This window comes from Hemitrygon akajei, chromosome 4 (assembly GCF_048418815.1).
Source record: "Hemitrygon akajei chromosome 4, sHemAka1.3, whole genome shotgun sequence".
NCBI lineage: Eukaryota > Metazoa > Chordata > Chondrichthyes > Myliobatiformes > Dasyatidae > Hemitrygon > Hemitrygon akajei.
Genome location: NC_133127.1, coordinates 170,712,918 through 170,729,938, shown reverse-complemented (window position 1 = coordinate 170,729,938; position 17,021 = coordinate 170,712,918). Strand labels below are relative to the sequence as shown.

General features: G+C 42.5%; 1 protein-coding gene across 5 annotated transcripts in view; it reads right to left on the bottom strand.

The window, feature by feature from the left end:
* Positions 1-16,771, bottom strand: part of LOC140726939 (mitochondrial ornithine transporter 1-like) — a 31,836-nt gene extending 15,065 nt beyond the window's left edge. The window contains exons 1-3 of one of the 5 annotated variants that reach the window (XM_073043968.1): positions 16,620-16,771; positions 1,625-1,750; positions 443-701 (exon numbers count right to left, since the gene is read on the bottom strand). In XM_073043968.1, coding sequence (XP_072900069.1) covers positions 443-701; positions 1,625-1,694 — 329 coding nt within the window. In that variant the 5' untranslated portion in view covers positions 1,695-1,750; positions 16,620-16,771. Of the gene's footprint in view, positions 1-442; positions 702-1,624; positions 1,751-2,255; positions 2,276-15,275; positions 15,368-15,605; positions 15,934-16,619 lie in introns of those variants that run through there. The other 4 variants (XM_073043969.1, XM_073043967.1, XM_073043970.1 and 1 more) reach the window with 4 other exon arrangements.
* Positions 16,772-17,021: the final 250 nt, after the last annotated feature.

Sequence of the window (17,021 nt, the reverse complement as noted above, 5' to 3'; positions counted from 1 at the left end):
ACAGATTCACCACCCACTGAAAAAGAAATTCCTCCTCATCCGTTCTAAATGGAGTTTCCTCTATTGAGGCTATGCACTCTCGTCCTAGACTCCCCATTATAGGAAACATCCTCTCCATGTCCACTCTATCCAGGGCTTTCAATATTCAGTAGGTTTCAATGAGATTCCCCCCTCCCCCATTCTTCTAAACTCCAGCAAGAACAGGCCCAGAGCCAAACACTTCCCATAGATTAAACCTTTCATTCCTTTCTCATGAACCTCCTTTGGACCCTCTCCAATGCCAGCACATTCTTTATTAGATAAGAGGCCGAAAACTGCTCACAGTACTCCAAGTGCAGTCTGACCATTGCCTTATACAGCCTCACACTAATAATACTGCATTAAACAAAAGACCAGGAATTACTAAACCACTGAATTCAATTCGTTATCAAGTATCGTTTACCTGAGTTCTGCTTTGCTGTCCATTCCAGATAGACTCCTCACCATCCTTTGGCAAAATCCGTACGACAGGAACAGCACTGCATTCTCTGATATGTGAGCCATCAGGGCAGGAGTGGTGCCTTGGTAGAAACCTCGAATGCCATGTTCTTTATACGTCTTTACGGCACAGTCCAACACATTTTTGTACATGTAGGAAAAGGTCTGCATCTTCACTTTTACAGTATCAAATGGTTGCCCTGAATAAACACAAGCAACTCCACCTGCCGATCACAATAATGCGTGTCAATGTAAAAATAACCGGAGCACATCGATTTTTTTTCCCCTTGCCACGACAGTTGTTGGAAAGCTAGATAATCTGAACTGAATTAATCCCCACAACTGCCCCCACTCAGTCCATCTGAGATATGTTGGACTTCAGAAAGGCTTACTGATAAGTAAGCAAGATAATACTTTCCAGCAAAATGCAACTACGTGGATTGTTTGGTATTTTTACCCAATTTCTGGTGCATGGCTGGGAACGGAAGAAAAACCATTTAAAACACAGTTCCACTATCGCGCAGGGTATGGTATAAAATATACACAGCATAGTGAGGTGAAACCACAGAATAAGAGATTACGGGCTGGTAGCCATGGTTTCTCATACTGCAGAATGAGCATTATTTATTAAGATACAGTGCGGAATAGGCCCTTCCAGCTCCGCTGCCCAGCAACTCCCCATTTAACCCTAGCCCAATCGTGGGACAATTCACAATGACCAATTACCCTACCTACCGATACGTCTTTGGGCTGTGGGGGGAAACCAGAGCACCCAGAGGAAACTCACGCGATCACTGGGGAAAATGCACATATTCCTTACAGGCGGTGGCGGGAATTGAACCCAGGTTACTGGTACTGTAAAAGTGTTGTGCTAATGACGACACTGCTGTGCTGTGCAAGTGGTATTGAGTGAAGCTCAAACACAACAATAAACCCTCAAAATGGGTAGTTAAGTCAAGGAAGAGCTGTAAATGTGTCTCTTTAAAAAAATTGGTTTAGATTACAGTTTTTATTTGAATAGAAGAAAATTCTGGATTTCACAACCAAGGGACACGCAAAGTTTCTTTGAAGTCAATGAGACCCTTCAGAACTGTGCCTCATATACACAAGGTGCTATGTTGTTTTAAGTCACTACGTGCTCCATTACCCATTGCCCCTGAAGTGAGGTCGATGGCAGCTTGTACAGCCGGCTGTAGTGTTGGCTTTTCCAGCGACATGTCGGTCTTTGATGTAATGAATGGATTATTCGTTCAACAATTCCAAAGATGACGTTCTAGGGCAAAGAAGGAAAATATAAAGAGGGAATGATCAATAAGGTATTCATGACTTCTGCAGAAGCAACAGTGCAATAAACTCAGCCACCTTCACATTCCTATTGGGGTCATAGTGGAACTGACATAATGAGGCCCAACTTAATGCAGCATTGGAATTAAAAAAGGTTAAAGAATTTAAAATGGGGGACTACAGTATCACAGAAGCCAGAAATCACGACTGATCGAGGGACTTGAGTCCAACTTAACCACTAGACACCATCTTCTGAGCAAGTGATATGCAAGGTGGTACAGCTGCAAGTCAGAGGCAACCGTCCAATGGATTACAGTCTGTAACAAGTCAGGATCTCTATGGGGTCTGAGAGCTATACAACATTTTGCACAAACAGTGGAAGTTACAGAGAATCTGCCGAAGTGAGTCACCACCAACATATCAAAAGATATTTTATATTTTCCATTATATTTGGCTTTGCAAGCAGTATATTTGAAACAATTCACAGCACTTACATTTTCACTAGTAGTGTTATCAGTTTCTGAAGTATTTGCTACTACAAGTACACAGAGGTGACCTACAGCTAGTATCCATGCAGATCAATTCTGCTGACGACAAAGCAGCAGATGCAGTGCCCTTGGCCTATGCCATTTCACGTCCTTTACACCGAATACATGAATGAGGGCATTAGGACCGAGCCTTGTAAAAAGGTAATGATTAAACAATTCATCTAGATTAGTTCCTTTGCTTGCGTCTTTCCCCTCTGAAACTGATGTAACCCAACCAACATCCCCCCTCCAGCCTCACAACTTTTCAAATTTTGGAAATTGCTGGGAGGTTTTGTCCTTTTCTTTAGAGAATGATTTATAATTAAAACTAAACGGACTTTCAGCTTTATTTTCTTGTGGAATTGTGCATTTGAAAATGTAGGTGGAATACTAGATATGAGCCTTACATCAGAAAACTGAGAAATAAATGAGAAAATTGAGCAGGTGAGTAGTCAGAGACATATTCACCAAAAAGGAAAATTGCCTACTTTTTCCACTTTTAAAAAAAATGCAAAAACTAGAAGTAAACTTTACTGAAAAGGTGGATGATATCCTGGAGACAGAATAGAGCTAACTTGATTTCACTCTAGCAGGCACCAATCCATGTTTCACAAATAAGTTGTAGGAACTTGTTCAGTAGAACAAATAGAATCAGTACATTAGATTGACTGGTAGATTGTTCTGCAATGCAACTTTCTTCAACAGACAGGTAGCATATTCAACAACAATTCGTATAAAATTTAGAAAACCATCTATAGGAGCGAGACAGCAATATCATTATCAAACCGCAGAAGGAAACACCAGCATAAAACCAGATAATGAATATGTGTAAGAAGCCTTAATATAGAGAAAAACCAGTGCTTAGGGAGGGAATTCCACTGCTCAAGACCAAAGCTTCCAAAACTTGGTGAGCAACAACAAGGCGTTGAAAATAGAAAAGAGCAAAAGGCCAAAGTTTAGAGGACGCAAGGTTCTGCAGATGCTGGAAATCCAGAGAAACAAACACAAAACGCTGGTGGAACTCAATGGGTCAGGCAGTATCAATGGAGAGAAATGAACAGTCAACATTTTGAATTGAGAACCTTCATCATGGCTGAAAAGGAAGGGGGAAGAAGCAAATAAAAAGGTGGGGTGGGAGGAGAAGAGGAGAGAAGGGGCACAAGCTGGGATGTGATAGGTGACACCAGGTGAGGATGAAGATGAGTGGAGGAGGAAGAGAATGATGTGAGGAACTGAGGTGAAAGGTGAAAGGGGTAAAGGACTGAAGAAGAAATCTGAGATGGCAATGGACCATGGGAGAAAGGGAAGGAGGAGGGAGATGATGGGCAGATGAAAAGGGTTAATTTAGTGGATGAAGTTGCAAGAGATGGGGAAGGGCAAGATTAAGGCGCCTAAAAACAAGAGGTAAGTTTTCTTAAATTGAAATACTGCAGACGAAAGAGCATTTCAACAAGCACAGGGTATGATAATTGGTGCATTTCTTTTGAGATGATCAGAGTGATGACAGGGTTGAAATGGATATTTTTGATGTCACCAGCACTGGGAGATTGAAGAGCCAAGGACAAGCAAGTCAGCCGTAGAACCAGTGGCTGTGTGCTCAGAGGTTCAGGTGCAGTGCATTCAAGAGGGCAGGAGGAGGGTCTCATTGCCAAGGTGGGACCTGGGGGGCATGAGGTGAGATCGAAGCTGCAGTAAATAGCGGCCCAGGCAGTAGCGGCACTGCGGCAAGCAGGGGAAGAAAGGAGCAGGCACAAAATGCTGGAGGAACTCCGCAGATCAGGTAGCATCCGTGAAATGAATAAACAGTTGGCTTTTGATAGAAAAGGGAAGCTGGTGTTAACTTTTAATAGTTAACAGGAAAGGAATCAGCCACTTTAAAGCAAAGTGGTTTAACATCAGTGGCCAAACTGAAATCCTTCCTTATTTCACAAGCGTGACTGAGGGAGGTGGGGAGCCACTTCCTGAAATCTCTGCTGTACAGTATTTAATCCAGAGCACTTTTACACCTTGAGATCAAAAGACTGCTGAAATCCACCTTAACCTGGCTGATATGAATGTTGAGTGGTCAGTGAACCCAAATTTCCTCACAATCTCAGCACTTAGTTTTCAGCGTCAACATGGGGAAGTTCACCAGAAGGTTGCAGTTGAATTTCCTCACTCCATTTCACCAACTGAGTGAATTGCCACACAAGCCTCCTCCTTCCAATAGTGGCCCTTCTTCAGGAGACAGCCATCAGCTTCCTGTATTTCTACCGTAAAGTTCAGCACAGTTCAGCAAATGAAGTTTTAGTAAACTTTCTCAAAATAAAAACACTGAAAATGTTCTGACTACATTTAGTAAGTGGCACAACATAGCATAAACTGATTTTCACTGGGAATTGGCTCCATTTCTTTCTTTTCTTTATAAATGAGTTCCCATATTTCTGATCCACCCGATTCTTAGAAGACAATACAAGGAACAATGCGAGGAAGGTAATGGGAAGACATTTATTCCACTTTAGGTATGATGCCGTTATTCTGTTGATTCCTTAAATTTTCTATGACTTCTACAAACTACTGTTCAAAAGTAACACTCAAAAACATGGCCTTTTGTTCCCTGGATGAGGATTCTGCTCCGGGTGTTTGAAGCTGACATTCCAGTGCAGTACTAGAACCATCATCATCCTGAGACACAAGGTTTCACGTGCTCTCTTGGAAGGATGCAGATTGGTTAGCACAACAGCTTAGCGATTAGTGTAGTCCGGTGACTGGCATTCAATTCCCACCATTGTCTGTGAGGAGTTTGCACGTTCTCCCTCTTTCCTCCAGGTGCTCCGGTTTCTTCCGACGTTCCAAAGAGGTGTGGCTTAGGGTTACCAAGTTGCAGGTATGTAACGTTGACGCCGGAAGAATAGTGACACACAAAGCTCATCTTCAATCTCTATAGCCAAGAAATATTCACCTTGCTGAAATATACATTATTCATTAATGGTTATTACCTGATTGTCTCTATGGAACTCAACTGGTCCCAACATATCGATGTACGAGGTAGTTATAAAGAAAGCAAGACAGCAGCTATATTTTATTAGGAGTTTGAAGAGATTTGGCATGTCAACAAATACACTCAAAAACTTCTATAGTTGTACTGTGGAGAGCATTCTGACAGGCTACATCACTGTCTGGTATGGATGGACTACTGCACAGGACTGAAAGAAGCTGCAGAAGTTTGTAAATCTAGTCAGCTCCATCTTGGGTACCGGCCTACAAAGTACCCAGGACATCTTTAGGGAGCGGTGTGTCAGAAAGGCAGCGTCCATTAGTAAGGACCTCCAGCACCCAGGGCATGCCCTTTTCTCACTGTTACCATCAGGTAGGAGGTACAGAAGCCTGAAGGCACACACTCAGCGATTCAGGAACAGCTTCTTCCCCTCTGCCATCCCATTCCTAAATGGACATTGAATCTTTGGACACTACCTCACTTCTTTTTTAAAAATACACAGTATTTCTGTTTTTGCACATTTTAATCTATTCAATATGTAATTGATTTTCTTGTTTACTTATTATATTATTTATTTATTATTTTTTTCTCTGCCAGATTATGTATTGCATTGAACCGCTGCTGCTAAGTTCACAAATCTCATATCACATGACCGTGATAATAAACCTGATTCTGAACTACTAGTGGGACTCCCTCTACCATGTCAGAATGACAACTGAGCACTAAAATTGCTAAAATGAAAAAAGCCAAAAGGTACCCAAATGACTTCGTCCCACACCCCCTCACCTATGTCCTAGGTTTACAAGGATAGGTTTGCTAAAACCTTACCAGCTAAGCACCACTATTTTGATGAAAGTACAATTTTTCCTGAGCTCAGTTGCATTTGCACAGTCTTTGAGATTTTAAAATATTATGTGCTCACCCAAACCCAATACCACAGCCACGTATCCTTCCTGGGAACATGTCTTCATCGCCATCTTGTGACACATGGCTTCTAGATCAGTGTTCAAGCTTCTCGATTCAGACCCTCTGAGGATCCCAAGTACTCATATTCAATTGACTGCTTCTCTTGCAGTGTTCGACGCGCCACTTACTGCCATGAGGTGGTAACTGGTGTCCCTATCTCAGTTGTTTCCGCAACTCCGAGATTCTCTCTTCGCCGTCTGCAAGGGTCTTGAAAGGACTGGGCCTGAAATGTCGACTGTTTACCCTTCTCCACAGATGCTGTCTGCCCTGCTGAGTTCCTCCAGCATCTTGTGTCTTGCTTGGATTCCCAGCATCTGCAGATTTTCTCATCTTTTAAAATGTTATACCAAGGTTTAATGACTGGTGGACAGCCCCTGCAATTGTGAGAGTGTACAGAGCCAGTCCCTCAAAAAGACAAAAAAAAATGCACTGTTTTTAAAAAGCCTTCATTTCCATCAGCACAAAAGATTCATATACTTTGTTTATATTTTAGATTATATCTTTATTCTACATCTTAATGTAGAGAAAAAAAAGTTAATTCATTTATAGCAAGAGGATAAGACATGAGAGAAGTGTGAGAGTGGAAAAGATTAAGGAAACCCCAAGGCATTCTACAAGTATGTAAAGAGCAAGAGGGTAAGGAGAGAGAAAAAAGGACCAATCAAGTGTGACAGGGGGAAAGTGTGTATGGAACCAAAGGAGATGGCAGAGGTACTTAATGAACACTTTGCTTCAGTATTCACTACGGAAAGGGATCTTGGCAATTGTAGGGATGACTTACAGTGGATTGAAAAGCTTGAGCATGTAGATATTAAGGAAGAGGATGTGCTGGAGCTTTTAGAAATCATCAAGTTGGATAAGTCACCGGGACCAGATGAGATGTACCCCAGGCTACTCTGGGAGGCGAGGGAGGAGATTGCTGAGCCTCTGGCGATGATCTTTGGATCATCAATAGGGACGGGAGAGGTTCCGGAGGATTGGAGATTGCAGATGTTGCTCCCTTATTCAGAAAGGGAGTAGGGATAGACCAGTGATTCTTACTTCAGTGGTTGGTAAGTTGATGGAGAAGATCCTGAAAGGCAGGATTTATGAACATTTGGAGAGGCATAAAATGATTAGGAACAGTCAACATGGCTTTGTCAAAGGCAGGTCGTGCCTTGCGGGCCGGATTGAATTTTTTGAGGATGTGAATAAACACATTGATGAAGGTAGAGCCATAGATGTAGTGTATATGGATTTCAGCAAGGCATTTGATAAGGTATCCCATGCAACGCTTATTGAGAAAGTAAGGAGGCATGGGATCTAAGGGGACATTGCCTTGTGGATCCAGAACTGGCTTGCCCACAGAAGGCAAAGAGTGGTTGTAGATGGGTCATATTCTGCATGGAGGCCAGTGACCAGTGTTGTGCCTCAGGGATCTGTTCTGGGACCCCTACTCTTCATGAATTTTATAAATGACCTGGATGAGGAAGTGGAGGGATGGGTTAGTAAATTTGCTGATGACACAAAGTTTGGGGGTGCTGTGGATAGTGTGGAGGGCTGTCAGAGGTTACAGCAGGATATTCATAGGATGCAAAACTGGGCTGAGAAGTGGCAGATGGAGTTCAACCCAGCTAAGTGTGAGGTGGTTCATTTTGGTAGGTCAAATATGATGACAGAACATAGCATTAATGGCACACCTCTTGGCATTGTGGAGGATCAGAGGGATCTTGGGGTCCGAGTCTATAGGACACTCAAAACTGCTATGCAGGTTGACTCTGTGGTTAAGAAGGCATACGGTCCACTGACCTTCATCAATCATGGGATTGAGTTTAAAGCCGAGAGGTAACGTTGCAGCTATTTAGGACCCTGGGCAGACCCCACTTGGAGTACTGTGCTCAGTTCTGATTGCCACACTACAGGAAGGATGTGGAAGCCATAGAAAGGGTGCAGAGGGGATTTACAAGGATGTTGCCTGGATTGGGGAGTATGCCTTATGAGAATAGGTTGAGTGAACTCGGCCTTTTTTCCTTGGAGTGACGGGGGATGAGAGGTGACCTGATAGAGGTGTATAAGATAATGAGAAGCATCCATCGTGTGGATAGTCAGAGGCTTTTCCCCAGGGCTGAAATGGCTAGAACGAGGGGGCATAGTTTTAAGGTACTTGGAAGTAGGTACAGAGGAGATGTCAGGGGTAAGTTATTTTACACAGAGAGTGGTGAGTGCATGGAATGGGCTGCCAGCAGCAGTGGAGGTGGATACAATAGGGTCTTTTAAGAGACTCCTGGATGGGTACATGGAGCTTAGAAAAACAGAGGGCTATGGGTTAGCCTAGGTAGTTCTAGGATAAGGGCATGTTCGGCACAGCTTTGTGGGCCAAAGGGCCTGTATTGTGCTGTAGGTTTTCTACATTTCTATATTTTTACTTCAATTGGCTGGGATGAAATTCTTTAATTTGATCGTTAAATTAGATCTTAATCTAATGTCTTTTTTAATTTTCAATGATTTTCAGCTGTTGCTGGAAATCACATCCGTAAAAGGCAAATCTGCACAAAAACAATTTCACCAGATCTCTGTGGGAAGCTTCCATCCAGATCACCGGCAAGCATGCTCGCTCCTATGTCACTGACCTCTGAACCCGGGTATTTCTGATTACATTAGTTCAACATTTTCTAATGCTAGCACAACAAAGCCTCTTAACAACAAAACAAAATCTTGAATAATGTTTAATACAGATTTTTACTACTTCAATATTTGTCATAGCTTCTTGAGTTCCAAATTAATTAGAATAGCTTGTTGTGCATTTTATCAATTTGTGCTTCAGTTCAGGGATTGTCTGGATAAATACAAAACATTCATACTTACTATTTTAATATCCAAATTCCACCTCCTCCCAACCGGGTGAATCAAGGAAAATACAAGGTTTAAGTAGTATGTAAACTTTGTACATCAACTGTCCCATTTAAAATTAAATACATTACAAGTTGGTCCTTTTCCCTAGGGCCCATTATGCCAAACTCTCTCACTTCGGGATTGTTATCCAAGTTCCACTTAAAACATAGGATAACAAAGATACTTGGTGTAATATTAGTTTAGAATTCCACCTTCTCTACACCAATTTAGCAAAATAATTAAATTAAAATCAAAAGTAAATTTATGATCAAAATGCATTTATGTCACTGTATACTACCAAGAGATTCATTTTCTTGTGGGCATTCACAGACTATTGGCAATGATAGATAAAACTTTTAAATTAATCTTTTCACAGTATAAACTGTAGAAATAGATATTGTGAAGTATTGGGGGAGGTTGTGTCAACAAGAAAAAGCCTTTAAATGTGGTTATTTCCCACTTGGGATCAATAGAAGTATTTTTTTATTTTTATTATTATGCTAAGGAAAACAAAGCATCGGCTACTTTGGGTAGATGTCTTTCTTATTAGTTTGGGCATATGCTAAAAAGGTTGGCCACTTTCAGCTTGGCAGCCTGTTATTACAAAAATGTGGTTTACTAATCAGATTGAGGAAATAGAACAGTATTGCACAGTATTGGCCCCTCAGCATTGCACAGACTGAAAAAGCCAACAATGTTCGATCTGATCCTTCCCTCCTAAACAGCTCATAACCCCATCCCTCATTTGCCAATCGAAGTGACCCTCAAATGGTCAGCAATCGAAATACAAGGAGTTGATTACCCGGTCTACCCAAGTCCTGGTGAGGGGTCTTGCCCCGAAACTTTGACCCTTCATTTGTTTCCACAGATGCCGAGTTCATTCAGCGTTTTGTGTGCTTTCCAAGTTCTATATTTCTTCTGGCCAGTGAGATACATCAACTTGCCTCAGCATGCCCAAAATGAGATGTTAAACTTACACAACTGGAATGAATCATTCAGCCCAGTAATTGTGCTCGAGACTTCATAGAGTCACACTGCACAGAAACAAACTCTTCGTCCCAACCAAGACTGCAACATCTATTGGTCCTATTTTGTTTAGCTCTCCCCACAATAACTTACATTTTTAGGACAACGCAGAGGCCAAATAACCCACATTTCCGATATAGGAGGAAACTAAAGCACCTACTCGGTCACAGGAAAAATGTGTGAATCACACAAAGACAGCACGTGAGAACAGGACTGATCAGTACTGTTGGAGCCAAGAGGCAGAAGCTTCACAAGTTTTACCTCCAGGCCATGCCTTCCATTCCTTCCCCAGTCACTGTATTTGTGCAATTTCTCTTTGCCTGAGCTCCTTGAACCATTGCAAGCACTGGACCCATCAAGTGTTTGTTTTTTTTCCCTCCACCTTCCACCCCCACCCCCCCAACAGGATTTGAGAGATTGGATTCTGAAATTGTAAGCCCAATCATAGAAGACTACAGCACAAACAGGCCATTCAGCCCATCTACTCTGTGCTGAACTATTATTCTGTCCATCAACCTACACCTGGACCATAGCCCTCCATCCTTACTCTTTTATCAAAACTTCTCTTAAACATTGAAATCGATCCCGCATCCACAACTTCCGCTAGCAGCTCGTTCCACACTCTCACTACCGTCAGTGAAGTTCCCCCGCATAATCCCCTTAAACATTTCACCTTTCACCCTTAACCCATGAACCTTAATTCTAATCTCACCCAACCTCATTGGAAAAAAGCCAGCTTGCATTTACCCCACCTATATCCCTCAATTTTGCATATCTCTATCAAATCTCCACTCAATCTTCTACGTTCTAGAGAATGAAGTCCTAGCCTATCCAACCTTTCCCTAAAACTCAATTCCTCAAGTCCTGGCAACATGCTTGTAAATTTTCGCTGTACTATTATTAACATCTTTCCTGTAGGTAAGTGACCAGAACAGCACACAATACTCCAAATTAGGGCTTAGCAAAATTTTACACAACTTCAAGATAACACTCCTGTAGTCAATACTTTGATTTATGAAGGCATCATTGTGGGAAGCTCTAGGTTTATCCAGAGGTGAAAAAAAAAACTTAGCAAAGCAACAGGTGAAGTTGCCAGGAATTCTTTAACCAACGTGCAAAATTATCTTTGCATGAGATATTTAAAAAATTTGCAGATTTACGTCAGAGATACTGACAAGTCAAACCAATGCAGCTGAAATTATTATGTCTATTTATACATATATTGACTCTTTCTCAGTCAATGATGATTGAATGGCAGAGGAAGGAGACAACAGGCCAAATGGCCTAATTCTGCTCCTATGGGCAAAGATCCCGATATTTCTCTTTGCTTTCCTTTTTCTCTCACAATTGAGTATCTGCTCATTGTGAGCAATTTCAACCTTCATCATTGTCTTTGTTAGTTCCAGGTTTGATTAAACCAGTGCTCTTCAGGACTGACGTGGAGATTCCACCCTATGTGTATTGAAGGTCATCCAAAGTTTTGTCACCATATCTTAACTTACACCAAATCCTATTCACCTGATCCACACTGGACCCCATCCAGCAAAACTTCTATTTTAAGACTCTTATCCTTGTTTTTCCTCCATGTCCTTGCCCCTCCTTTACTTCTACAACCTCTCTGATAAATGCATCTTCAGAACCTGGCACTTCTCCAACTCTGAGTAAAAACGTTCAAGTTTTCTTATCACCCATACAATGAAATGCACCATTTTAGTTAACAACCAACACACCCAAAGGGGTGCTGGGGGTGGGCAGCCTGCACGTGTTGCTATGCATTCTGGTGCTAACACAGCATTCCCACGACACTCAGCAAAACAACACACAACACAACAAGCAACAAGTCCCCCTTCCCCCCTCCTGTTCGCGTACAGTCCTTTCACCCCAAGACATTTCAAATTCATTGGTGTCCTGCCTCCAGCAGACCAGGATTTAGATGCAGGCATGCTGATACTGACTACCCCAGTGGACTCCAGAGGTTTACAGACCTGTAGCTCCACCCAACAGGCCTTGACATCTGATTCAACCCTCGTTATCCATGCCAGGACCCGCTGATAACCAAGCCAGCCTCAAATTCCAATCGCATCGATTCACGAACCCGGGGGCCACCGGACCTTATTCTCCTGCCCCAACAGAACTCTGTCTCTGGAACCCGCTGCCCTGGAGGAGCCACCAGCTTTCACCCATGCTGGTCATCCCCGCCCCTTCTGCGGATGCCCTACATCAGCATTGCCATCCTTCGAAAGAGGAGTGGAGACTTAAAACTCCAGCCGGTCCTTTAATCTCCCCACATCCCTGTCCCGAACACCCTCACCTGACCCCTATCTCCCCTCTGTCCCCAAACCATCCTCACAAACAGAAAAATAAGAAAAACACTGAAAAAACTGAGCGCAGTTCTGAATCAGAATCAGGTTTAATATCGTTGGCATATGTCGTGAAATATGCTGTCTTGCGGCAGTCCAATACATAATAATAAAAATAAATTACAGTAAGCATATATTAAAAAGAAAATTAAATTGGTGCAAAAAGAGGGGGGGGGAAATATGAGGCAGTGTACATGGGCTCATTGCCCATTCAGAAATTTCACAACACATGCCGGTGATAGTAAACCCGATTCTGGTTCTGATGGCAGAGGAGAAGTTGTTCTGGAAATGTGAACTGGGTCTCATCAGGCTTTCACCAGTTCAGTCAGGATAAGGTGGCATTATGGGAGCATTAATATCCAGTACTGATACAGCAAATGTAATAAATCTCATGCTGTACTAGATAATTGGAGTATGACAAACATTATCCATATGTTTTAAAAGGGAGGAGAGATAACAGTGAGTCTTACTTCAGTGGTGGGCAAATTATTGGAGAGGATTCTTAGAGAGAGTTTTTACAATCACTTGGAGAAGCATAGTCTGATCAGGGACAGCCAGAGAACAATTTTCCCCCAGGGTGGAAATGGCTAATATGAGGGGACATAATTTTAAGGTGATTGGAGGAAAGTATAGGGGGCAATGTCAGAGGCAAGTTGTTGTTTGTTTTACAGAGAGTGGTGATGCATGCAATGCCCTGCCAGAGGAGGTGGCAGAGACAGACACTTAAGGCATTTAAGAAACTTACGACAGGCACGTGGATGATTGAAAAATGGAGGGCTGTGTAGGAGGGAAGGTTGGAGTAGGTTAAAAGTTGGCACATCACAGCTAAAGGGTCTATACTGTGCTGTAGAGTTCTATATTCTTTAACACAAGCTGCTTCAACCTTGCTAAATGTTAGGAAGACAAGCCTTTCATAGTGAAAACATTTTGTGCTCATCAAGACATGAATGATGTACAAATAGCCCAATAATTCAGAGACAGCGATGCTACGCTTCTGACGGTTTTGGCAAGGAATGGCGAATAACTTGAGTTTTAACATGGGTTCCAGAAATTAATGATCATTGACCGGAGAGAGTAACAGCTCCAAGACAATTGGAAGCACACACTGAAGGAAGACGACATGGTCAATCTGCAGTCAAGGCAGAGGAAGATGCTTACCTACTCAGTCACTTAAAACATTTGTGAATTTGATACATCCAACCACTAGTCTTAAAGGCTTAGCTAGTGAGAATGCTGTGTTTACTAATAACATTTTCAAAAAAAGTTAGTTTGCCACAAATTTGCAGTTAATGGTGAAATAAAATTCAAGATGTTTAAATAAAACTATTGCACAAGTTGAATTTATAAGAAAAACTGAAGAATTTTGCATTTCATATTTGTCAGTTTGAATCTGTATTAACAACGAAATAATGAAAGAGTTCTAATAGGCTTCCTTCCCAGCTAGTCTGCCCGTCAACATCTGCTTACACTTAGAAAACTGGCCCACATCAATAACATTTCAAATTCCTCATTCCACCATCCACCACCTGTAAGAAAGGAATGTATATCTTATGAATCACTGAAAGTGGCAGTGAAGGTCTGTACAACACAAATAGACTCAAACAATGATGTGATGAGAGAGCAAATACTCTATTTCAGAGAAACACTATCTTAAGTGGGAGGCAAGATGGAGTCATGGTTTTACCAAAGGAGGTGTAAAGTGCTCCTTCCCTCCACCAGCCTGCAGGTTACCCTTGGACAAGGTACAGCACCTACTTAGCCCCCCCTGCCCCCGACTAGTGTCACATGAATTCATGGGAGCAGGTGGTGGATGGTTGTATGAGCAACTGGTGCAGATCACAAGTCCTGGTTATGTGACCACTGACTCCAGACAATCTCTAAAGTGAATTGATAATGGCTGGGGTCACCCGTCTTGTAAAGACGTTACCCAGAAGGTAGAAAAATTTATCAAGAACAACCACCATGATTGCCACGTCAGATAATGATCGTAAGAGAGATTTGTTTTATTGCCATCATATCTTAATCCAAAAGCATCAGAAAAGTTAATTACACTGGAAGTGGTATTTGCATGGTATGGTAGGTAGATAGAACAGCCAATAAGCACACACCTAATGTCTCAATGAATGCTTTTTATTACACCAGGTGAATACCAAGATGGATCTGGAGTTCCCCACTTAAACATGGAGATTTGCTTTCAACCCAGGTCAGACCTTATGCCATTAATGAAGGAGACAGGTCAGAGCATTTTCAAAATCTGACAATGCATCTCTACAGGACAATAGCAACTCACAACTGAAAATATCCTATTCCCAAACTAAAAACAACTTTGCTCCAAATTCTAGTTTGGAACCTCAGATTTCAGCATTCATTGAAAAACCTCGTTGGCATTTCTTTCTCTGTCATTTACAACCATTTGGGACGTGAATGCAGAGCCGTTTCCTTCTTTGATACTTCTGAATCAACAGGTGAGATGTTAAGAGCCATGAAAAGAGTCCAAATTATTTCTGACATTGTGTGGTTACAAATGTTTACCTAGACCGCTCCCTTACCCTCCCCAATAATTTTTCTCAAGTCCACTGCAGTAATCTTGCCTTCTACTACATTTCGATCATGCTTGATCACCTCTCAAAGACATTAAACAACAGCAAGGTGAAGGAGAATAAAATGACAATAAAGAAAGGTAGTGGAATTGAGCATCAGGATTATTTCCTTCAAGAACTGTAACAATCAAGTTACCTTGAACAATTCCTGTGTCCCTTTTCACAGGCTGTCCATACTGACACCCACCTGGATTGAGCAGTAAGTTCTTCACGCTCACTCAGCTCCCAAATAAAAATCGACAGAGACAATGCAACTCAGCAATGACTCGCATTTTTACCTTTTGCCGAAGTGTGCCCTTGCCCCCCACCCCACCCCACCCCCCGAAACAGTCAAACTTCAGAAACAACTAGCAAAACATTTCAGGTGCTCGCCCAAGCGAGGCAAAGCCGCAGCTCGTTACAAATCCTAACTTGGCAGCACTTTCATACAGTGTTATGTTCCGATTGTAGATCCCACACATAATAAATCTGAAAGTCCACATTCTCTTAAAATAAAACGACATTAGAAAATAATCACCACTGGTTTCCCAGGACTCCGATAATGCAGCAATCAAAACGTCATTTAGGCAGCCGACCGGCGCTAATCGGAGCAGACACCGGCACACACGTGGCCATCGGCTTGGTGTTTTAAGTTAACCCCACAGCGGCGAAGTTCAGTGCTCTGCTCTCCGCTCCGCCCCCACACAGTTAACTCACTCCTCGTTTTGTCAGCGCGTCCGGCAGCTACACCTTGTTACACGGTCCTGCACCTCAAACATGTTTCCCTCAATGGGGAGGGTGAAAGGAAAAGGCGCTACCCAAATGTAAGTCTTCCTACACAAGGCAAGTTCCGGCTCTTTCTCCGCCTCCTCCGCGCTGACATCACGCAGCATCATTGAAAAAAAATACCTTCGGGATTTAGTGAGGAAGGTTATTGTTCCGTTTGAGAGCTCAGCAACCAATAATTAGCCTGCCTGGGTCACATACCTCCAGCGCCAATTGCACATGTAGAGTGGGAATCCAGCCCAATAATATGGCTGAACTGGAATAAAGACTATATCGGCGGGATCGAGTTGCATTTCATTATTTGGGCAGACATTTTGCAGGGGGATTTTTTGTTTTTGTTTGTTGGTTTGAGTATCATTTCAATTTTCTGTATCATCTCAGATTTTGAAGGATCCGGAAAATCGTCCCTTCTGTGGTCTATTTTAAAGGCCGTCTATCAACTCTGAAAGTCAAACGTATTATCTGGCCGAGGATGAGGATGAGGGTTGAATGGGAACTGGTGGAGGAGGCTCTGAGATTCACTCGGTGCCCGGGAAGTTGCCGTTAGCAGAGGCTGCACGTCGGTTGTTACAGATTTAAAGGAACGGGATATTTATAGATTTGGCCGCATCAGATTTCGTTGTGTAAATGTTGCCCTTTGCCGTGTTGAAGTAAGCACTGCTGAATTCCAAAATACCACCAAAACATTTATTTCCGCGTGGAGGATCCAAAAAAACCTGACACTAAATACGTATTTAGACTCTGACGGCGGCGGTGCTCCACTTACATTAAATTTCCTCTGAACTGCTGTGGACTTCTTGACTCCCCGTGATTTATTATCCTCTGCTCTGTGGCTGGGTTTAATTGAAAGCGCGGCGCTGAGCAGAACACCTTTCGTCAGTTCGGACCCCGCGGATGGAAGGAGGAGGATTCGCGGTGGCCAGCCTATCCCCTGGGCTCAGTTCTATAGGATTGTGAAACTGCAGATTGCACGCTAACTAAAAATATTGAAAAGGCTGAACGGAATTGTCATCTTCGCTAAATGGACACATCAGTTCATTATTTGCCCAAAATAGGACATTTTCAAATGGGGGAGTATTATTTCTTCAGATCTGCGACCCTTCCGGGGTTTCTATTTCTCGCCCACTTTTGAAAATCCAAGTTTCCATCAATCAATCCGTTTATCATT